This window comes from Cynocephalus volans, chromosome 1 (genome assembly GCF_027409185.1).
Source record: "Cynocephalus volans isolate mCynVol1 chromosome 1, mCynVol1.pri, whole genome shotgun sequence".
Lineage (NCBI taxonomy): Eukaryota > Metazoa > Chordata > Mammalia > Dermoptera > Cynocephalidae > Cynocephalus > Cynocephalus volans.
In genome coordinates, this window is record NC_084460.1 from 295,922,554 (window position 1) to 295,946,561 (window position 24,008).

The 24,008-nt window shown below is 46.1% G+C and overlaps 1 protein-coding gene across 1 annotated transcript in view; it reads left to right on the forward strand.

The window, feature by feature from the left end:
- Positions 1 to 24,008, forward strand: part of TRPM8 (transient receptor potential cation channel subfamily M member 8) — an 82,089-nt gene that overhangs the window by 39,615 nt on the left and 18,466 nt on the right. The window contains exons 14-21 of the mRNA XM_063095309.1: positions 610 to 739; positions 2,268 to 2,413; positions 4,881 to 4,993; positions 5,394 to 5,610; positions 10,369 to 10,460; positions 11,738 to 11,879; positions 13,001 to 13,172; positions 15,880 to 16,057. Coding sequence (XP_062951379.1) covers positions 610 to 739; positions 2,268 to 2,413; positions 4,881 to 4,993; positions 5,394 to 5,610; positions 10,369 to 10,460; positions 11,738 to 11,879; positions 13,001 to 13,172; positions 15,880 to 16,057 — 1,190 coding nt within the window. The remainder of the gene's footprint in view (positions 1 to 609; positions 740 to 2,267; positions 2,414 to 4,880; positions 4,994 to 5,393; positions 5,611 to 10,368; positions 10,461 to 11,737; positions 11,880 to 13,000; positions 13,173 to 15,879; positions 16,058 to 24,008) is intronic.

Consider the following 24,008-nt stretch of genomic DNA (forward strand, 5'->3'; position numbering starts at 1 on the left):
AACTTAATTTTAAAAATTAATTTCTAGCTTTATTGCATTATGGACAGGAAGTAGGGCATATACAAATTCTGCTGTAGAAAATTTATTGAGAATTTTCTTTGTGATTTAGACCATAAGACTTTTTGTAAATGGTTTATGGACACTTACATTACACTCTCCATTTTTGTAGCATAAAATAGGATATCGAATATTGAATTCGTATGTACAGTCTTACTAGTTATACCGGTCAGGTCTTCTCTGTATTTTTCCACCTTTTCCTCCTCCTAGAGCTATTACAGTGTAATACTGTAACAGTGGGTTAGTCAGGCCTCCTGCCGTCATAGTCTTACTGCCAGTTTCTCATGGTATTTGTCTTGATAATTTCTTCTTATATGCTGATTCCACATTCAAGACTGTGAGTATATTCAGGTTCATGGTGTTCCATGTTCAAGACTGTGAACACATGCAGATTCAGGACTATTTTGTGCTCATTACAAATTTTACTTTGAATCACTGTGAATAGTTCAGATTTTACCATTTCCCACTTTTGCCCATGTCTTATGTTAATGTGGACTTGACCACTTCAAAGTGATTATGAATTAACCTAAAATTCTCTACCCCTCTAAAAAGACCAGAGGCTGTACTCTGGCAGCACTGGGAGCCAGCAAGCTTCTGAAGACTCTGGCCAAAGTGAAGAACGACATCAATGCTGCCGGGGAGTCCGAGGAGCTGGCCAACGAGTACGAGACCCGTGCAGTCGGTAAGTCTCCGGTCACGGGATGTCACGGCAGATGCAGGTCTGCCATGTGACACACACATTGCGGGTGGCACTCAGGCCAGGTGGCTGACGTTAGGGACACACCTAAGTTTCCCCTGCTGACCTGATTCCAGGGCTGCAGAGCTCACGGTCAGGGCTACCCCTGCCCTACACAGGCTTCTTGGTCCTGGCACTTACTGACTTTTCCACGAATGAACGTGGGTAATACTGGGCTTGCTGATCCCACAGCCACCCAGGGTAACACCCAGGACCAGGAATAAGTAACTCAGCACCTCAGGGAGCTTACCTGACTTGCAAACTAAGTTAGCCTGTACACACACACACACACACACACACACACACACACACACACACACACACACACACACTCTGCTGGAAGACCTCAGACCCCTGGGTCTGCAGCACAGATGATTTATTACTAATGGCAAAGATGCCAGCCAGAGAAGCATCTTGGGCTGTTTCACTGTGCCTCAATTCCCCATGGGTGACTGGAGAAACGGCTGGTGCTGCTGCCCTGCAGCTCCCTGAAGTTGGGAAACTTGGAGCTTCTATCAGGGCTGCAGTGCGATTATTCGTTACCTGGGATGGAAGTGGGGAGAGGCATCGCTAAGCATTACTCTTCTGGAATGTCTCAGGACGTCTGACCACACTTTGCTATCCAGTCCTTGAGCAAAGCTTGTCAGAGCCCTTTGTGCAGAGGTGTGGACCATTAGGGAAGGTGAGAAATCCAGAAACAGTGGCATCCAAACAGCAGAGAGTTTAGGGCCTGCTCAGTTTTTTTTCCTTTTCACTTGGCAGTTTTAAGTTTGCTTTCATGCTTGTCTATTGTCTTATCTCATGTAAAAATGCTCATGAGTTTAGCTTCTCTGTATTGGAAAAAAGATGCTCAGTTATTTCTTTTAATATATTAAAGTTTCAAAGACATTATGCTCACTTCTGGGTGACCTCAATTAGGCAATGGTTCCTAATGTTTTAACTTACGAAAAATTTCCTCTGAGGATCTACACTCTGGTCTTTTTGGCATTAGGTCTTGAAATGTAAGCACACTCTTAATGCAATAGGCCAACATTTCTTCCACCTTTTCTGCACTGTGCCTTGCCTACAAAGAAACTTCACCAAGAAAATACAGAATGAAGATGAGGGGAGGAGGGGCTGCCGGGGCAAGGGAGGGCAGAGGCTCCGGAAACCTCCCCAGTGACTAAGGCTCTTCTGCCTGAACCCAGACTGAAGCTCACCAGTGGGGGGCACCCCCTGTGTTCAGCGCAGCTCTGTTCAATGAGCATTTATTGACATGTACTGCCTGGGTACGGCGTGCCTAAAGAAAACCCTGTTACTCAGTGCAAGTCATGTTGTGATGGCATTCTCTATGCCATTCTCTAAGGCTGTTCTCACTCCCAGGCTGTTCTTGGATTTGGGGTGGGGGGTGTGTATGCAGAGGGGCAGTGGCAGGTCACTCTCATGTTTGTGCAGCCCTGATTCCAGCTTCTCTCTGGTTATGCTGTCGCTGCAGAGCTGTTCACAGAGTGTTACAGTAGTGATGAAGATTTGGCAGAACAACTGCTGGTCTATTCCTGTGAAGCCTGGGGTGGAAGCAACTGTTTGGAGCTGGCCGTGGAGGCGACAGACCAACATTTCATTGCCCAGCCTGGGGTGCAGGTAAATGATGCTCGGTCTCCAAACAGCGTGCCCAGAAGTGGGCCTTTGACACCAGATGCTATCAGCAGCATTAAAAAAATAATATTAAAAACACCCCTTCTCCTCCAATTTAAAAGCCATACCAGGGGTGGTTGGGTGACGATAGGGCAGTGTATGGGCATTGGTAGAGAGCCTTGCTTCAAGAGATGGTGCAGGAGAAAGAACACTCTTTGACTGTCCACAAAATGAACAGTGCAGCATAAAAATTGTGAGCCGGGTCGCTGGATCCCTCTGCCTGTATCTTAGTCCTCTGGACCCCTAACTAGGTGTGTGACGATGGGCCATGCTACACAGCTCTCTGAGCCTTAGTTTCCTCATCTGTAAAATGGGTAGTTGCGGATAAAGGGTTATTGGGAGGATTTAATGAGATAATGTGTGCATGGTGCCAGTCTTTTCCATTAACTTTTATTACTGCAGTTAGTAGTAGTAGTAATAACAGAAGGGAAACTATTGTAAAATGGGTAAAACCATTCTAGAGGTTCTGCGCACTGAATTAAATGAATAACCATTTGCCCCTGGTGTCTCAGGTGGCAGAGGGGGGCCTTTCCCCCGCAGCTCCAGGTGGAGGGGTGTGGGTGTGAGGAGGGGAGGGGTAGGGAAGAGATGGAGGGATACTCGTTATATGTGTCTTCTCCACAGCACGTGTGGAGGTGGGTGTCATCCCACTTTACTGATGAGGACTCAGGAGCTGAGAGAGGTTCTGGAATGTTCCCCCGGCTCGCACTGTTGGGAAGTGGCTGCGCTGGGATTTGATTCCCATGTGATTGCCTACTTCATGAGCTTTCCTTTATAACATGCAGCCAATAAGTAGCAAATTGTCCATGAACAAAATCCGTTTGCTCCTGCAGCTGAGCTAGATTAAATGAGAGCGGTGATCTGTGACCAAGAGCACACGGAGGAGAAGGCTTGCTGTCGCTCTGATTTAGCCTCTGCTGGTGTAGCAGGTTGGGGTGAGGCCGGCACGGGGGTCAGGCTATGCTGGGCTCTGCTGGCTGCCAAGGCGGGCCACACTCTGCTCACAGCTTTGGAGGCCCCAAACTCCATCATGCTGGTGTCTCAGGACTTGGGGCTCTCGGGAGGCTGACTCATGCTCCTGTTCAAGTTCACAAGTCCCAAGGCTTCAAGCAAACCAGGGAGTTTGCTTCCTGCAGTCTGGCTGCTGTGTGGGCTCAGAATATTGCTGGTGAACCCAACGCAATACTGTTAATTTCTGTGACTGGGGTCCTGATGGTCCCTCTTGGTGACAGCCTGGTGGACTCATCACCCCAGCAGGAATATGAGAAAGACTGGACCTTACCTGTCTTTGTTGCCCCCTCCAGAAGCAGATCCCAGAGCTAGGATTTGAACGCAGGAAGGTTATTTGGGAGGTGAGCCCAGGAAGCCCATGAGCGGCAGAGAGACAGGGAAGGGAGAGACACGGGTCCAGGTGCTGATGAGGAGGTTGCCCTTGTGGGCAGCTGGGGCTCAGCCCCGCTGGGGGCCTTGGGCAACCCTGTAGAGCCCGCTGCAGTGCTGCCCGTCTCAGTGCAGTCAGGAGGGGGATTACGTGCCGCCAGCGGTTTGTTGTGTGTTGGGGCTGCTCCTGCTGCTCCAGCCTGCCCCTCGCGGGCCCAGCACATGCCTGACCAGAGTAGCCCCAGGCAGAGCATGGCAGGGCCTCACGAGAGAAGCCATCCTCCTCTGAGGGGAAGGGACAGTGCCCGGGGCTGCGGCCAGGGCACACCAGTCCCAGCCCTCCTGGCCAGGCTTTCCCTTTGCTCTGCCACTGAGGCACACCACCCCCTTCTGCTGGACAGGCTCTTTTTTGAGAGCTTTGAGTTCCTTTGATGTGGTTGGGTCTATGCTCACCCCTCTAGCTCTTAGAGGTAGCATGAGTTTTCTAATTTCCTCTTTCGTGGAAGTCCCTCCTGTCCCAACTTCAGGAGTTGGTACAGTCTGGGAAAAGCTTTTTTATGTAGTTCAACTTGAATCGACACCAAGAAGTTGGTGGTCTCCCCTTCCCACCTTGCTTTTAGATTCCCTACAGGTGCATCACCTGTTTGCCTCCAGAAATGGGGCCCTATGGGTAGCATTGGCCATGCCTATGAATTTGTGATTATAGAGGAGAAAGGAGCTAGAAAGATACTTGCTTAAACATATGTAATAAAAATTAGAATTGGTTAAGTATTCTTAGGTTTATTGGATTTGGACTCACACAACCTTCATTTTGAAGTTTACATAACCCAAAATAGAAAAGGACTTAAAACAGAGTTTTAATTTGTTTTATCATAGCCCCTTAGAATCTAGGCAACATATACAAGAATAAGGACATTAATTCAGAGAGTTATATATTTTGGGCAGGGAGTGGGGGCTGGGAAGAAATGTCTCATACCATCCTGCATATAATTGCATTAATAAGGATCTGTGCTCTTTGTCTGTTTCCTTGTAGAATTTTCTTTCCAAGCAATGGTATGGAGAGATTTCCCGAGACACCAAGAACTGGAAGATCATTCTGTGCCTGTTTATTATACCCTTGGTGGGCTGTGGCTTTGTATCATTTAGGTATGAAGCAAGGCATACAGTCGTGTGTGTGAGTGTGTGTGTACGTGTATTCACATGTGGGCTCTTGTGTAAATGCCTGTAAGCCCTGGAACATATGATGTTCACACTAGTATCTACGCATTTGGTCTGGTGTCTTCCCTGGCTTTTTCTGGGTTTGATTTTAAATAGGTAGACGTGGGGTCATATCTTCAATATTTGAGGAAGAATTTGGATGTATTAATTGCAAAGTGCCAAGGGTTGAATTTTGTCTGAGTTGATCTCAGAACACAGCCAACCCTATTCCTTCCTCCCAGCTGTGGGTCTGTATTTCTGCGTGTTTGGAAGGAGGGCTGGGGCCCACGCAGCTGTGCCCATCAGATGTTTGTGAGGACGCTGACTGTGCCCTTGCTTCTCGGGGCAGGAAGAAGCCCATCGACAAGCACAAGAAGCTCCTCTGGTACTACGTGGCGTTCTTCACCTCACCCTTTGTGGTCTTCTCCTGGAACGTGGTCTTCTACATTGCCTTCCTCTTGCTGTTTGCCTACGTGCTGCTCATGGACTTCCACCCCGTGCCACACCCCCCTGAGCTGGTCCTCTACGCGCTGGTCTTTGTCCTGTTCTGTGATGAAGTGAGACAGGTAGGACAGATGCAACGCGGGCACCTCCTTGTCTCCTCCGTGGGTGGCATCTTCCAAAAACCAAGAGGAGTGGAAGTTGCTTCGGAGGTCCAAAAGTCATTATTTTCCCCAAATAAATGTTTTTGTTAGGTGGTTGTCCGTGAACATGAAGGTGCATGTTCAAACTCTTAGCAATCCAGCGAGATCTCTTAGAGCCATGTTCACTCTTTGCTCTCTAATTAATGCCCGTTGATGGAGATGAATTAGTCAGCAATGGGAAAGTGTTCAAAGAGAAGAAGGACCGTGTTATCGTGACTGGAGGAGGTGGCATGACAAGTGGCTGGGGACCTGGGAGGACTTCTGAGCTAAGAACATCTTAATGCCCAGCGTGCCAGACTGACACTGGCTTAAAGTCACACAGTCCCTGTGGATTTCAGGGAGTTTGTGTGAATTATTCATGGTACTTTTCTGCAGTTTCTTAGGATCTGCATTTTTTGGCAGCCTCTCTCCAGTGTTGAATCCAAAACTTCAGCCCAGGCCTCGCATGTAGCATGTGCTTGGTTGGTTATTGAAGGAATAAATGTTAATGGTGAAGAACGGTGCTATCCCTAAACCGTTATGAAAAGTCATCCCAGAATATCCCTTGAGACTTAGTCATTTACAAATTGTTTGAGAACTGTCTGTTGTCCCTTCTGAGCCCAAACCCCAAGATACATTGATTCCACAAGTAGGTCCTAGACACTTGCAGTTTGCAAGGTGTTACGCCAGTGCTACAAGAGATTTGGAGGGGCAAAGAATGCTCTTCTCGCACTTGCAGAGTTGCTGACTAGTTTAAGAACCCTAAGTTGGTTTAGACTGTCATGCTAACTCTGATAAATGTGTGTGTGTGTGGCTTCCAAGAGTCCTTGGCTGATAAAGATTCTGAGGGTCTGTCTGTTCTGAGCAGGAGTATGTCTTGATGAATTAGTGGTGTCTGGCATAGGTGCAAGCGTCAGGAGCAGTGCTGGCACCAGTGCCCTGCATCTGCCTGCCCTGGCCCAGCAGCTTGGAGGTGCCGGTGGGGATGGAGCTGGGGTGCAGGTGGAGGAAGAATAAGCTAAATGACACGAGTTGATGGCACACATGGCAGATGATCAGGCCTTCCGTCTGCTAGCAGCTCTCCCCTGGGATAGGGCCTGCAGATGTGTAGAGGATTCCTCAGACCAGCCTCCTAAAAACCCCATGCACTGCCTTGTGAGGCCGCAGCCCTGCCTTCTGTGTTAGTTTGTAGGGCCACGTGACAAAGCAGCACAGAGTTGGTGGCTTAGGTAACAGAATTTTGTTGTCTCACAGCTCTGGAGGCCAGGCGTCTGAGATCAAGGTGTTGGCAGGGCTGGTTCCTTCCGAGCTGTGGAGGAGAAGCTGCCCCAGGCCTCTCCCCTGGCTTCTGGGGTGCCCGCCGTCTTTGCCATTCCTTGGCTTGTTTACGCTTCACTCTGATCCCCGTCCTCGGGTCCACATGGCGTTCTTCCTGTCTGTGTGTGTCTGTGTCCCGAATTTCCTCTTTTTGTAAGGACCTGCCATATCGGATCAGGGCCCACCCCTCTCCAGTATGACCTCATCTTTACTTTATTAGTTGTATCCACAACAGCCCTATTTTGAAACAGGGTCACATTCTGAGGCACGGGGGGTTATGACTTCAGTGTATGAGTGTCAGGGGACACAGTTCAACTTATAACACCCTCCGTTTAGTACCTTTCTCTCAGCTGCCTTCTTTTACTTCCTAGTTGTTTTTTTGACTTACTGCGTGTCTGCAGCAAGGAGATGAAAATACTCTGAGAGAGAGAAGCAGGGAAAGAGTGAGGGAGATCCAACAGTCGAAACAGGATGGGCCCAGGCCGGGGGCGTAGCTCGGCTCGTCTAACTGCCCTGGCTTCTTCCCTCCCCCACTCTCGCTGCAGCTGACCTCCTTCCAAAGGCACATCAGGGAGAAAAAGACAGCATGCCCTATTTAGCTTTTGCAAAAGAAGGGAACAAAGGGTGAGGTTGGAGGGCTTTGTAGCGCTGGTGGATGGGGAGGTAGGGCCCCAACTCTCATCCCCTCTGAGAGGCCGGCAGTCACCTGCTTGCCTGTGGGCTGGGAAAGCCACAGCAGTGTCTGTCCCAGTAATGGGATAAGTGCCAAAGGATCTTGAGTGGTCTGTGGAAATTGGTAGACTTGGAGGGCAGCCCGCTCCTTCCTGGCAGATCTTTTCCTGGCACAGCCCACCAGAGAGGCAGCTGGGCCACCCGGGAGGTCCCACGGGCCTCTGATGGGCCCTGGGGGTTTGAGGCACACGCATGAGCCTGAGCTCATGCATGCGAGGGGGAGGCAGTGTGTTTGCCAGGAAAGGCGTGGGGTTTGTGGGAGCTCGAGCAGCACACTTCATGGCTCTGGTTTCCTCACTTCGGGTGACCAGCCCAGCATCTTAAATATAATCACTGGATAGATGCAAGTAACAACAGATTAGTAGTCTAGTGAGGAAACGCATCATATGCCAGGAGGGGATAAAAACCAGCTGGGATTGCTGATAGACAGCAGGTAGTAACTTAATTTCTTTGACCTTCTGGATCCTCGTCCTCATGTGGGCATACTTCCTACTGCAGGAGGTTGTTGAGGAGAGAAACAAGAAGCTGGACGCCTCCCCTGGGAGCCCGGTGCACCTCCTGTTGCTTCAGATCCAGTGGGTAGTTCCTGTGAGCTTCTCCAGCTCCTAACACATACTCTGTTGTTGACAGAATTACTCAGCATGGGAATGATTCCATTTAGATGTTTGTTTCTTATTCATATTTGATCCTCAGGGGCTAGCACAGGAGCTTGTATCAACATGTTTCTGAAAAGTGTGTGTACGTTTTTAATAAATTCAACCCAAGAGCTGTGTGCATGTGGGTAGCCATGGTAGCGGCTCATGAGACCCACTCTGGGGAGATGAGGAGGAGCCCTTCAAACAGCCCCAGCATGAAGGTGTTCAGGGGTACCCTTTTGAGCACGGAGGCCTCTTCTCATCTTGGAATGGTTGGTAAAAAGTCAAAAGTCCTCTTCCTGCCCTCTCCCACTCCCCATGCTCCCAAACCTTTCTGCACCAGTCCCATCCCGGACCCTGCCTCCCATTGCATTAAGACAAAGAAGCTTCTGTGCAAATCCAACTGTTATTTTGTTCTTTTAGGCATCTAAAGAAACCACAGAGCTGAGGGACAGGACTTGTTCTAAGTTGCTTTGGAAGGCAGAGCTTGGCCTGGATGGAAGCTACAGGGAGACATGTCTTGGCTTCAACCATATACTTCATTCATGCATTCTTTCACCAAATATTTATTGAGCACTTACTATGTGCCAGGCACTGTTCTAGACACTGGGGATACAGCAAAGAACCAAACAGTCAAGTATCTCTGCCCTTATGGAGCTTTCTACCAGTTAGAGATGATTGACAGCGTCATTTTTCTAGGAGCTTTCAAGGAAAAGGGTGAGCATTGGCAAGGAATACTAGATGGGGGAGTGTTACATTTACTGGGACTCACCACAGTAAATCACAGATGTCTCTATACAAATTTCATACATACATTTAGCTACTAAGTCATCTGTTGGGGTCATGCAGGAGAAGACTCAGGACAGGTACATTTTGCTTAGAGAAGGGCCCTGGGCAGGTGTAGCATGGGGTGTTGCTCAGGGAGGACACAGGGCAGGGACGGTGAGTGGATGGTGGGCAGGAATGTCAGGAATGGAAACTGGGCTGTGAGTCATTCCGGGGCCTGCTGGGAGGAGGAGATGCCCACAGGCCTGGCTGAGCCCCATCATTCTGTCTGCCTTCCTAGCGGGTGGTGTTTGATCGAGAGGGGAGGGAAGAGGATGTCCAATAAGTATTCCTTCTCTTTTTTCTTCGAGAGTTGTCTTTGAATGGGCGAGTTTTAATTCAGAGATGCTATGTCCAAAAGCAGTTGTACGGAAAGCACCCTGTGCTTGGGTCCACAGAGTGGGTCTGGGTCTGGCTGTCGTCTGAGGTCTTTGCCAGCCTTGCAGCTCTGACCGTGAGCGAGTCTGCAGACACAGCCATGAAGATTCCTGTCGTTCAAAGAACCCGACCCTTGGGGTCGCTGTTTCCCTTCTTGTCTGCTGGTTCATGCATCTGGCATCCTAAATGTGACTGGTTTCCTCTAAGAAACAGTGCTGCTGGCCTCATGCTTTCTTAATTAACCTAGTTCACACTCGTTAGGGGGAAAAACCTCCCCAACACGACGTTACCTGTTTTAGATTGTGTATGGGTGTCAAAAGCTGTGCTCTTTAGTGTCTACCAGGTCTCCTTGCCCGGATGAAGATGTTGATAGGCTAATTTGGAATTTTTATCGGAGGCAGTCAATAACTGCAAATATAGTTGGTAAATGTCCTGGTCTTTTATGAATACAGCCTTGCTCTGGCATTCTGCTCAGAGAAGAGGCCTCTTTTCATTTCAAAGAATGTTTTCTCCCTTCAGTGGTACCTCGGAGACCCAAAATTGATCTTTTTAAGATGCCTCCGGTCATGCAAGCCAGGCTGCCGAAGGGCACCGGGGCTGTGCAGGTTGCCTGCTACCTACCTTCCTCCCAGACCAGAGGCTTAAAGAGGGGAGCAGACAGCAAGCAGGCTGCCTGACATATGAAAGAAAAAGCAAGCACATCACTGGCTCAAAAAGGACCTGAAAAAAAAAATGAGTGGACATGAAAAAATTTGGAAGTGGTTGATATTTCTAAGCAGCTGATGTCCTCTCTCTGCTTTTTTCTGTGCTGCAGTGGTACATAAATGGGGTGAATTATTTTACTGACCTGTGGAACGTTATGGACACGCTGGGGCTTTTTTACTTCATAGCAGGAATTGCATTTCGGTAAGTAGTCCTCATCGCTTTTCCCAGTTTCAGGCATTTGGGACCTAAAAGTGGAGAGAAGCTCTTGGAACATTCCAGGCCCAAGGAAAATCTATTGTTTTGTTTTGTTTCCCACTAGAGATTGTTACACAAGGCCATGGTCTCTTCTGTTTAGAGTTACTGGTTGGTTAGCATAAAGTTATGTCTCCTCTCTTCCCCCTCCCAGTGATCTGCAATTAAAAAGGGGTTCATCATGATTTTTCTCTTTATTCCTTTAGACTTTTGGGAGAGATATTTAGAAATTCAGGAGAGTAGAGGATGAGGAAGATGTTCAATATCATGCACTATTGTTTCATTTTGGCTATATAACCTAAAATGCAGCTAACTCTGACTTGCGTGCTGGCTATAGAGCCTGCCCTTCCAGTTACAAGCATATTTCCTCAATCACAGAGCCAGAATGTGTGATTAGAAAAACCAATCCAAAATTACCATCACAGTGAAACAAACAATATGCACTTCCTGTGATAGAGATATTGGGGTGTGCCCAGAACCACCTGGGCATCACTCAGGCCCATGTCCCTCCAGCCCTGCCTTCCCCAGAGAGCTTTAAGATACAGCTAGCAGTTATATTGGGACAGCACACATGGTGGCACTTTGCAGAGATGCTTAACTATTCATGTTTACACCTGCAAAGAGTGAGATGGTTTGCAATGAGTGCTCACCCTCCAATCTGAAAGGGGAGAGAACTCAATTTCCTCCTCCAATAACCTCTCTTTCTGCTTGGGTTAAAGGTCCCAGCATTTGAATCACAGTTGGTTGGACATGATTTCTAGAACATTCCAGTGAGAAAGCACATATGACTTTCAATGAACACAATAGCAGGTCGTTAGCTAATCAAAAGATCTGGCGAGAACATGGCAAGTTTCCTTAGGGGAAGGCTGGCAGGGTCAAGTCCCAAGTGGTTGGGAGGGTGGTTGGGGACTGGCATCATTACAGAAGCCTTGGGAGCCAGGGAGGTTAGGTTCCTGCAGCGGTTCTTGAGGATGAGGCCTAAAGAGGCAGGAACTGCTGAGAGCTCTGTTTGGTGCAATGTCCTTACCTTAATGTCCTTTCATGTCCTTGTCTCTACTTGAGTCCACAAGGACAAAAGACCATGGCCTTTGGTGGGTGGTGTCCCTGGCCTGTCTCTACTCACTCAGCAGCTATTGGCTGTTTCTTGACATTTGGTTATTTTTAAAAACAAAACTTTGAAATCCTTTGTCAATATCTCATGAATTCTGCTCCCCTTCTTTCCATAGGCTCCACTCTTCTAATAAAACCTCTTTATATTCTGGACGAGTCATTTTCTGCCTGGATTACATTATTTTCACGCTAAGGTTGATCCACATTTTCACCGTAAGCAGAAATTTAGGACCCAAGATTATAATGTTGCAGAGGATGGTAAGAATCAAGAATATTTGTAGTCATCCTTTTTTTTGCTGTACCTAGAGTTCCTTTAATTGTTGATAGGAGTATTTGTGCGTAGAATGACTGTCACGTTTCACAATCAGTAAGGTTTGCTTGCTTCAACGTGTTTTCATCAGGGGCCTCTCCCAGGTTAAAATTTAATGACTGTGAGGAGCAGATAGTGCCTTTCAGTGCATTGCTGACAAATAGTCTTACACTTATTTGGATTTTATGCTTTACAGTGTGCTTTCATTTGAGTCTTAATGATTTGCTAAGAGCATAGTCAGGAAGGGACTTTTATACTAATTTTATAGATGTGGACGGCTGAGTCCGAGGAGGTTAATATGTTTGTCTAGAGACAAGTAGTGAGCTAGATGCAGGCTGAGGGCTGGAACCTAATCACATCACCGTGTAATATAGAGGGGAGACTGCACCAGACTTGTTTTATATGTATTCCAGAAAGAGGATTATGTGCTGATGATGTTGCTTTCCTAAGCTTGTTTCCCAGATGACCCAAACCTCCAGTGTTTCTGTGTTTAAATCAGATGGGTGTTTGGATTAGCTCATCGGGAAGTTCTTTTCCAACGCTGAGGCTCTTTGAGTTTGCGGTTTTAATTGAAAGCATCTCTGAGACATCCAGTCACCATGAAGTCATGCTATGTGTGCAAAAATTTTTTTAAAAATCAAACTGTTCATTCTTGTCTAGTAAGGATATCTTTTATTTTCCTAAGGAAACCCCAAACTATGGAAGTAATTTAGGGGTTTGAAGAATGTGAGCATCAGGAGGTGTAGAGACAGAGAGGCCCTCCCAAACTTAGGTCCCTCTTTTGTTCTTGTGCTGGGCTCTTGCTCAGAAAGCTGCAGTTGCTGAGCTGGTTTGGAGACCGGAAAGCAAAAACGTATCCATCGTTTTTCATTCTGGAAAATAGATATCCCAAGATCCAAAAGCAATGATGGCCACTTTTTTAAAGTAGTGAGTGAACACTGGATGACTTAGATCTTCCGGGGCCTGGGCCCTCTGCCCTTCTCCCATGGTCAACTGAGAAGAGTCAGGCTGAGTGGACCAGGTGACCATGGGTGCATCCTGACTCTGTTCTAACGTCTTCCCTTGATAGCTGATCGACGTGTTCTTCTTCCTGTTCCTCTTTGCGGTCTGGATGGTGGCCTTTGGCGTGGCCAGGCAAGGGATCCTCAGGCAAAACGAGCATCGCTGGAGGTGGATATTCCGCTCGGTCATCTATGAGCCCTACCTGGCCATGTTCGGCCAGGTGCCCAGTGATGTGGACGGTAAGCCTGAATCTTGGCTCAAGTGGACATGAGCTGGGAGGAGGCACTTGCTTCCTGGACCAACCCCCAGGGCTGACCTTCAGACTTCAGCTTCAGAAGCACATGGCTGAAATTGGGTTCAGCACCATGGATTGAAACGAATGCCTCAAAACTTTTTCTTTTCTCCTAAACAAGATTTTATGTCAGCCTTGCACCCAACATTTCAGTTTTTAAACCTTTTTGAAAATACAGACGGTCCTTGACTTGCAATGGTTCGACTTGGAGTTTTTTGACTTTAGGATGGTATGAAAGCCCTTTGTGGTTGGTAGAAACTGTACTTCGAGTGCCCATATAACCTCTGTTTTTTACTTTCAGTACATTATTCAATAAATCGCATGAGACGTTCTACACTTTACTGTGATACAGTCTTTGTGCTAGATGATTTGCCCAACTGTAGCCTACCGTAAGTGTTCTGAGCACGTTAAAGGCGTGATAGGTTAAGCTATGATGTTTGATAGGTTATGTGTGTTAAATCCATTTTTAACTTACAATATTTTCTTTTAACGTTTATTTGTACACATTTGTGGGGTAGAGTATGTTGTTTCAATACATGCATAAGCTAGCCAGTTAGCTCAGTTTGTTAGAGTGTGGTGTTGATAACATCGAGATCTAGGGTTCAAGGTCCAGGGTTTGAGTGCTAAAAAACAAAGCCAAAACCAAAACCATGCATACACTGCACAATGAATCACTTAGGGTAGATAGCATAGTTTTGTACCCATTAGTCCACCTCTTTTCCTCCCCCCTCAACCCCCAAGGGATTTTTTCAACTTGTGGTGGGCTTACTGGGACGTGACCCCACTGTATATTGAGGAACATCTTTAGTGTTTCCCATTTTTTCAGCAACAGTGTGGCGATTAAAAAGGACAAGATTCACTAGTGTAGAAACCCGTGGTGTGAGTTGTACTCTTCTCTATAACAGAGTGACAGGGCACCTGTTTATTTCAAAAAAAGCAACATTGAAAAATTCACATCAGAACCTGGAATTTAAACTTCCAGTGTTAGCCACTGCCAGCTAATTTTTGGAAGCAGGCTAATGGCGGCACAGATGGCTTTAATTTCCCCACACCCAGTTTACTTAGAGAAAGTGTGCAGCATGTGCAAACTGTATGTGTTTTGGATGGACTATCTAAGGCATCTTTATGTAGCTGACAATAGCCTTGGCTTGTCATTTCCTATCCTGCCATGACAAATGATTTTGTCGTGATGTTTTCCCTGAGCCAGGGCCTGCCCCTGCTGGTTGCATTTCTCAGCTCCTCATTGTTTTCTCTATTATCCGCGTGGCCTCATGCAGTCCCTCTTGCCCCGTCTGATGAAGCCTCTTCCAAGATCTTAGAAACAGCTCTTTCCCCATGCAATGGTGGCAAGGCACCTTGATACATTACTCCCAGTCTGCACACTGCACTTGCCATTTTACATAGTCTCATGTCAGAGCAGCACACAGGGATCTAAAGAGCAAGTGGCAGGCAGGGTTCGTATCCTGGTGGGCCACCAATGTGCAGTGTGCCCTTGGGAAACCACTCTACCTTTCTGTCTCTCAGTTCTATTATGGGTAAAACCAGCATGGCACAGGGCGCCTCACCGACCAGCACGACCTCGCATGCACACTCAAAGGAAGAACTCTGGCCCAGAGCAACTCTCAGAGGCCAGGCATTTATATCCGCTACCTTCTCTGAGGTTTCTCAGACACACCGTGGCTCGTCCGAATGGAAGGTCTCAATCCTCCGTTCAGACTTGGACTTCCTCCAAGGCCCACATGCTGGGCCCTGTCACCAGTTCCCACAGTCGTCCTTGACACCTCCTCTGATTTCATCCCCCATATCCTCTTCATCAGCTAGTTTTGTTGATTTTATCTCCTAAATGTCTTTGAAACCCAACTGCCTTTTCCCATCCCCACTGCCGCCACCCCCAGCTATCCTCATCCCTTGCCTGCCCGACCCTTAGTCATGACCTCCGTATGTCCCCATTGGCTCCTTCCAACCTGTGCTGCAGCCCAGGGTGATCCTTGGATAAAGAGAATCTGTTCTGTTGTTCTTCTGCTTAAAACAGTCGAATGGCTTCATCGCTTTTAGTATAAAGATAAAAAAATTAACATGTGTGGTCATTGCACATCTCAAGCTCTCCTTCCAGGGATGATCTCCCCTCCTCTTGACTACCACAGGACCTTTGCACCTGCTGCTGCCTCTGTCGGATGCCCCGGGCACCCACTCCTACTGACTGGTTGATGTGCTTGGCCCCTGCTCATCTTTCTGCTCTCAGTGCAGAGACCCTTCTTTCCTGGGAAAGCCGTCCTGGATGAGCTGTCTCAGTTTATGCCCATAGAGCACCTGGTGTCCTTTTTAGCACTTCTCACAGGCTGAAACTTTGAACATGTGTGGTTGATTATCTGCCTGTCCAAAGAGGCTGGAAGCTCCCTGAGGGCAAAGCACATGTTCACTTTGCCTTTCCTTGGATCATGATCTTAGTGAAGTTCCTGGTTCACAATAGCCGCTCAGTAAATACCCACTGAGTGGAATGAACAGGTGAGTCTAAGAATTAGACATCGTTTATATAAAGCACCTTAGAACAGTGCCTCAGACATTCTGTGACCATCGTCTTTGCCCCCTGGGATGCCATCGCCCTCACCCCTCCAGAGTGTCCTCACTTTGCCTCTTGGTTGCTACATCCTCAGGCACCACGTACGACTTCACCCACTGCACTTTCACTGGGAACGAGTCCAAGCCGCTGTGTGTGGAGCTGGATGAGCACCACCTGCCCCGGTTCCCTGAGTGGGTCACCATCCCCCTGGTGTGCATCTACATGCTGTCCACCAACATCCTGCTGGTCAACCTGCTGGTCGCCATGTTTGGGTACGTGCTCCGTCGTGCATTCGCTGGATGTCTGCCCGGTGCCAGGTCCCCAGATAGGGCTGGAGGCACCGTGAGCATAGCAGCAAATTCAGACTATATATTTAACATCCATGTAGCAATCTCCCCAGAGTGCCATGATGTTGGTGTGGGTGACTGAAATGCAGTTCAGCTTGTCTCCGGGTACTTTATTGTTTATGGGAATCAATGTTGGGGATGAGGCTGGGAAATGGGCATCACTGCTGGGAATGTGTATCACCTCTAACTCTTTGGAAAGTAATTTGAAAATAGCTGTTAAAAGAAAAAAAATACACAAACCTTTGACCCACTCTCTCACATCTGGGAATCTATCCTAAAGACATATGTACAAAGGTGTGTATTAGATCATTGTGTGATGTCTATCAATAGGGGATTGGTCAAATAAAGTGTGTTATCTCCCTACTTTGGGATATTATGAAGCTCTTAAAAAGACAAAGTTAGATCTATATTAACTTGGAAGGATGATATTTGGTGAAATATAAAAAGCAAATTACAGACTAATTTTATGTTATATCCTTGTCTTCTAACAGTAAAAAACAAGAACTTAAAAAATCAAGTCTATGTTTCACATTGTAAATATTTACAATGATTGCATATTACTTTTGAAATTTAGGAAAGAAAATAAGGAAAAGACAGTTGTCACACAGAGCCCTGAGACTCTTAAGATGCACAAGGACTATAGATGAGGGTCACCTGCCTTCGTGGGTCAGTGGCCTCCCTTTGAGCAGGGCTGGCTGGGGGCATGTGTCTCTGGGGACATCATACATCAAAGTGACTGAGCAGTGAGTGGCTGTCTGATCGTCTCGTGTCCAGAGATTTCCTCCTCCAGTCCACCCTCTACCCTGGGCCAGAGTGATGTTTCTAAAATATCACTGCTCTGCTTAAAATTCTGGGATTTGAGTATTTCCCCATAGCTCTCAGGGTAAATTTCAGGCTCTTCCACTTCCCCACAGTGCTGTCCGTGACCTGGCCTCTGAACATGCCTCCGGGTTCATCCCCTGCTATATGTCCCCAGCAGCATCCATGTGTTGGTACCTCAGCAGGGTGATCTGTCACTCCTGATGCTTTTGCACATGCTCATTTCTCTGTCTGGACTGCCTGTTCCAGTGGCCTTCCCTGCTTCATCTACTCACCCTGCGGACTACGCACCGTCATCTGCAAGTGGCCCCTGCTGCCCTCCCCACTTTGTGTAAGGACTCCTCCTGGACAGTCACAACCTTCTCTCCTTTTGGACAGTAAACTCTGGAGGATGGAGATTGTGCCTGTGATCTCAGCACCTGGTACTTTGTGGGTCTGTTCTGTGAATGAGAACGGGGTTCTTACCCCTGTTTAGTTTGTTGTTTGGTTATCGGTTACGAGCTCAGCTTCCTGGTCTGTTCACTGAGAAGCATCGGTGGGAATCACAGACCAGCAGGGGCTTCATCACATAAATGTTTAACATCTGTTCTGTGGCGGGCACCTGGGCCATGAAGATCACGTGGCCAGTAGCTCCCCCCCAGCCTTAAGGAGAGAATGTGCGACCCTCGCCCTCACTGCCCACACCCTGGTGGCCAGGGAGGGACTCAGGAATCAGCAGCCTGTCTGACTCACAGGAGCCAAAGAGTGTCATGATGTCCAAACATCAGAGGGGTCCTAAGTGTGAGCTAGCAGAGAGAAGAGGCAGGTAATAGGTAATTGTGTATCCATGTGAAGGGAGGGAAGCTTGAAGCAAAGGTGAGGAGGAAAGGGGATGGCCTTGGATCTTATTTTGCAGTGAGAAGACATCCATCAGCCCTTGCATGGAACACTGGACAGTTCCTGTAAAGACCAACCGCCAAATATATCTACAGAAACTAAACAAAAGGGCTCGCGGCTCCCGATGCTGTGACCTTTGAGTTACAGTAACTTGGTAAATCTCAATGATGCACACAGTAGAATATTATTTAGAGCTTTCCTGAATCTATGTTTTGTGAGCTGTTCACAAAAGCCATTCACGAGGACCATGTCACTTTTGTAATTCATTATCTGCATGACAGCCATGAAACCATAGAATTTGGGGCTGAGAGAGATGGAGCCTAACCTGTCATTTTCTGGTTACGGAGAGGAAAGTCCAGCAGCTCAGCTTCTGTGGTTCTGTGGTTCTGGCCACATGCTGTCCAGCTTAACCCTGGTCTCTTCCCCACGAGGCCCCAGCCATTACACCGTGCCCCACTGTTGCCCTATTCAGTGCATACATGTGACAACCTGGGGACATCCTTTCTCTTGGGGAGCCGCCTCAATTAGCCCTGGCTTAAGCCAGGTGACTTTTCTTTGTTAATACTTGTGAGAGCAGCTAGAGGTGGTCCCACTGAGGTCCTAGGGTTAAATCAAAACACTGTTTCTGATCATTGCTGAAGTTGTTCAGGGCTTCCTCTGAGCAAGCGGCCCTGGGCTGTGACCCCTGTCTGGCACCACATCAAAATATTCATTTAAAAGCTTAACCTTTCACAATGGCAACCTTATTAATTGTAATGTAAATGCACCGTTGGGAATTTTAAAGGAGTATTGGAGTGCTCTCTAGATGGTATTCCACAGTGAAAGGAAATGGACGTAAACATCTGTGATTCTCCTACGTTAAAAGTATAGATTACAGGCCCTGCAAGGCTTCTCAGAGGCCTGAACTTAAATTCAGTAAGCGACTCCTGGTCATCTTAACAGGAGCTGTGGCACTTATGGGTGCCACATCCTGAAGATAAATTCACCCCATGCTGTTCTGAGAAGGATTTGGCAAAGATGTACTGATATAGAATAATTTCTAAGAATATTTTTTTAATCTTAGGAATAATTTATGTTTATTATGACTATGCATAAAAATAGAAAGAAAAGAAGCACTTGGTACAAACTAAAGGGTTGGTGCTACTTAAACCGTCTAAGGGAGGCTATTGATATGAGGTGAAAAATTAAAAAGAGAGCAAATAATTGTGATGGCAACAGTGGCTAATATTTATTGATGACTTCCCATGCTGCGTACAGGTCCAAGAGTTTTACATATGCTACCTCATTTAATTATTAATCATTTTTGTGTAGGTGCTGCTTTATCATTTTACAAGTGAGGAGTTAGAGGCAGTGAGAGGTTGGGTTCCTGCTATTTAGGGAAGAGATGACATGTATACATATTAATATAATATAATATAAGCAGCATGAAAAGGCTATTTACAGAGGAGGGAGTTAAAAATAGTGACAAAATATTGGAGGTGGGTCTAGGATCAGCAGCAGCCACCAAGCAGGGCTAGGTTATGAAGAGTTTTTTATGTCATATTAAAGAATTTGGGCATTTTCCTGAAGGTGAAGGGAGATTTCATGGGTTTTGCTAAGACTCATGTACATGGGACAATCTTAGCTGTGTTATTCGGACAGCAATACGCTAAACTGAATTATCACTTCAAAAATCAGTGCAATAAAATCGCTGGTTGTCTCTTACTGTTGGCTGCTGTCGGCTTTGTCCCTGCTTTTTTGATGTTGCAGAATGAGAGGGAAAGCGGAATGTGCCGAACACTGTAACGAACATGCTGGGGCACTGGAGGGAAGACACGGAAAGTCAGGGTCACCGCCCACCTGGGGGCAGTACTGGCCAGATATTGCTGGCGTGCCAGGGAAGGGGTGACAAACAGAAAACATATGAACCCATGAAAAGCTTGGAGGAGGTGTTCACCTGATAGAAATTAGCTGATGAGTTTCTTGTATTTCAGTGTGTTCCCAAATTCTACCATTGTTTAGCCTCTATTTTTTCTTTATGAATTTTTTGCAGACTTTGCATTCTGATCTGTTGATCAGTCTTTCTATTTTGGCTTTTACTACCAAATGGCTTTAATTACTGAAGTTTTATGTATTTATTTTTTTATCATTTAACATCTGTCGTACAAGTTTTCCTCGTTATTCTTATTCAGAATTGTTCTGGCTTTTCTTGTATATTTAATCATATGGAGGAGCCTGAGGCTTATCTTGTGAATCCTTTCTTCTCTCTCCTTCCAAAAACAGAAAAGAATATCTGCGAATTTTATTGTGATGATGTTTACTTTGTAGAATCATTTAGGGGAAGTTGCCATCTTAGTATTCAGAAAAAAATGGTGTGATCTTCATTTATTCAAATGCATATAATATCTCGTTAAAGTTTTATGGCTTTTTTTCCATATGGGCCTGGCAGATTTCTTGTTAATTTCCAGCCACTTATAGTTGTGAGTGAGGTATTTTTTCTATTATGTTTTTGTCAGTGACTACTTTTTGATATGTAGGAAGACTATTAAAGTTCTGCTTATTTATTTTTGAACGTCTCCTTAATTAATTCTCTCTCTCTCTTTTCCTTTTCTTTTTATCAGATTATGGAAGGTTTCTCCCATTCCTTGTTTATTAAGCTCCTTTCTTCTCTTTTTGTTTTTTTTCTAATCAGAAAAGGATGTTGAATGCTGCCAGAAGATTTTCTAGCAACTATTGAAATATTTTTCCTTTTGATCTAGTCTTATAATGAATTATATAAATGATGAGTTACACAAATGTTCTTAATAATTAGTCATCCTCCTATTCTGTGGTCATGGCGTAGTATTCTTGTAACATACTTCTGGGTTTCATTTATGTACAAGGCTGTCTGAATCCTAAATGTCTGTTATCTCTTAGTAATGTTTTCAATCTCAGCGAATTTCTGAAATTTTGTCCCTCCGGGGGGGCTGCTGCTTCCTCCTCCTCTCTTGTTCAGCTGGTTTCAGGAAATGGACCTCAGCTGTCACTGTAAATCTCCACCCAGCTGTGTAGTTGCCAGGGACAGGACCCTAAGGGCACAAGATATCATTGGAAACCTAGAGTCCAAGGGAACATTCCAGAATTCCTTCAGGGAAGATGTCAGATGGTCAGTGGTTGGCAGGGGACTTTGTGAACCATCTGAGCTGGTTGGGGAGGGTGACACCCTGGGCGTGAGAGATGGTCCATGCTTGCTTTGCTGAAGGTGGGGGTGAATGCACCTGCCAGCACCAGAAAGCCCTTCTCTGCAGAGTTCAGTCTCTCCTCTACAGAAATGGAAAACAATGTCTACAGAATATGAAACTTATTTTAGCAGAACAGTTTGAAGAAGCGCTCAATTATCAGTTTCCCTGGAGAACCTTCATGTCTGCTTGGCTGAGTTTGGAACTGGCTTGTGAACAAAAGAACATTTTGGGAGCTGCTGTCACATGGCATGGTGGACCTCAGTGTCTATACAAACCTCAGTGTGGCTGACCCTGGACGTGCATTATTTATACAAAGCAGCTTTCGCGTATTAATGTCTAGTAATGAGCCGGCTCACCCATGCCCCCCTGCGGTATGGATAAGAGTTTTTACCATTTTTCCAGAAAAGGAATGCTGTTTGCTGGATCCATCTTTGCCCCTGAGGTACAGAAGAAGGTGAAATTCTGACAGGAGGGCCCCTGTAGTCAACTGGGTTGTCCTGAGGAGTAAATGAAACAGTGATATACGAGGCAGAGATCTTTAAAATGGAGGATGAAATAAATGCAAAGCCTGTTTATGGGCACTGGCCTAAATACAGTCTAGGTCAGTGATTGCAGACTTTTGCTGTGAGGGCCTGTGAGGGGCTTTGCTTTGGCCAGAGGCAGATGCTGCCCACCTGTACCTCTCTGCTTTGTAAAGGCCGTTCTTAGCTCATGGGCCGTACAAAACAGCTTAGGGGTTAGATTTGGCCCCCGGGTTGCAGTTTGCCAATCCCTATTCTGGATGATCTAGAAGATCTGAGATGTTTTTCCCTGACTCTGAGTGAGCAGGTAAGCCAAGGTGCACCTCTCTTCCTCCTTGGACCCTTCGTGGCTGCAGTTTCACTCTGAGCTCTCTGAGGAAAGGAGGGAGACCCACCTGCCGGAGAGGACCCCTGCCCTGCCCTAGCGTCCTAACGTTCCTCCCATCCTCAGGGCTGATTCGTTCCTTTTGGATAAAACCTCAAAGAACAACATTTGATGAACTAACATGGATGTAGTTGCTTCTTTTGTTTGGGTTGGGGCAGTAAGAATAATCTATTTTTGACTGGTTACAAAATGCTAAGTTACTTCTAGGGATACTAACTTTTTTTTTCTTTTTAGCTTCAACTGATTTTCCTGCATTTATTTTCCCTACACTCTTTATTCCTCTATTTAAAAAAATGTTAGATTGTAATATTTACAATACAATTGAAATCTTTTTTGGAAGGAGGTCCTGGTTAAAAGTTTAAAATACACAGATGAAAAGAGACTATTATTCCTTTTCTAAAAAAATGGGGAATATTTTCTCCCAGTCCATAGGTTGCCTTTTCAATTTTTGATTGCTTTCTTTGCTATGTAGAAGTTTCTAGTTTGATGAAGTCCCACTGATTATTTTTGCTCTTGTTGCCTGTGCTTTTGGTGTTATATCCAAAAAATCATTGTAGGGACACTAACTTGAATGGTAACAGTTGTTCTGGCACCAAGGATTTCTGGCAAGTTCGTAGCCTGGACTTCATTAATGTGGGGCAGAGTGTCCAGTGCCCCTTGTAGGCATCAGAACCAGGAGGAGGCTAGAGAGGCTAAAGGGGGCAGGTGTGGTGCTTGGTGTTAGCCTCACAGCAACCTGACCTACATTTGGAAGAAAAGCCATGCTAACTGCTAGAGTCAATTTGCTGCAGTCTTGTACATCACAATCTTGTGTGTTTTTCACCTAAAAAATCCCCCACATATGGTTGAGGATCAGTTAAATAATCATTTTACATACTTAGTGTAGAGCTTACAAATAACAGATGTTCAATAAATGTTAATTCCTTCCCTGTAAAGACCTCACCCTGTCCAGTAGGCACTTGCTACAAAAGTCTGCCCCACACAGAATCCAGGACCTGGTGCAGACCTCAGGGGTGTGTGATTCATCATTAAAGTCCAAGATAAGCAAAGCTGAGCTTATAAGCAAAGCTATAACCACTGGCTGTGTACGTTAGCATTTTGCTTAGGTATATGATCTTTTTCTAGCTTAAGATATTTAAGCCTCAGGTTGTAATGTAGTAGGGTCAAGAATGAGGTTTCACAACATACGTAAGCAATTTCTCTGCCTGATCATCTAATTCAGGTTTGGCCTCTGAAGTTTTCACCCGGAATTTGGAAATTGAATGCTTCCTCATTCCGAATTTGTTTATAGATTTCAAATGGTTAATTGCTTCTGCTTTGGCTCTTGAAGGGATAATGTGATATTAGCAATAAAAGTGTCTTGATGGTTGTACTTCACATTGAAAAGAGAATAAAGAGCAAATAAGTGAGCCCGTGGCTCACTTGGGAGAGTGTGGTGCTGATAACACCAAGGCCACGGGTTCGGATCCCTATACAGAGATGGCCTGTAGCTCACTCGGGAGAGTGTGGGGCTGATAACACCAAGGCCATGGGTTTGGATCCCTATATAGGGATGGCCGGTTAGCTTACTTGGGAGAGCGTGGTGCTGACAACACCAAGTCAAGGGTTAAGATCGCCTTACCGGTCATCTTTAAAAAAAAAAATAAGAGCACCCGAGATGTGATATCAGAGATGACCGCCATTAGGGGTTGATCTGTTGCTCCTTGCGAATTTTGGCATACCTGCTGAGATTATGTTGCAAATAGAAGTTGGAACCTAATTATCTTCACCTAACATACATAAGCATTTTCCTAAAGTATAAAAGTTATTCATAAATGTGATTTTTAATGGTTGCATAATATGACCATATTAATTAAACATAATGTGTGATACAGTTTCTTAGTGTTGAATAGATCCACATTGTTCCTTTCTCTTGGGGTAGGGGGTGGGGGCAGCTTTTACTTACAGTACTGTGGCCAACAGCCATGTGTGTACAGTCATCCCTCGGTATGTGCAGGGGACTGGTTCCAGGGCCACCCTAGATACCAAAATCTGCAGACATTCAAGTCCCTGACAGAAGATGGTATAGTATTTGC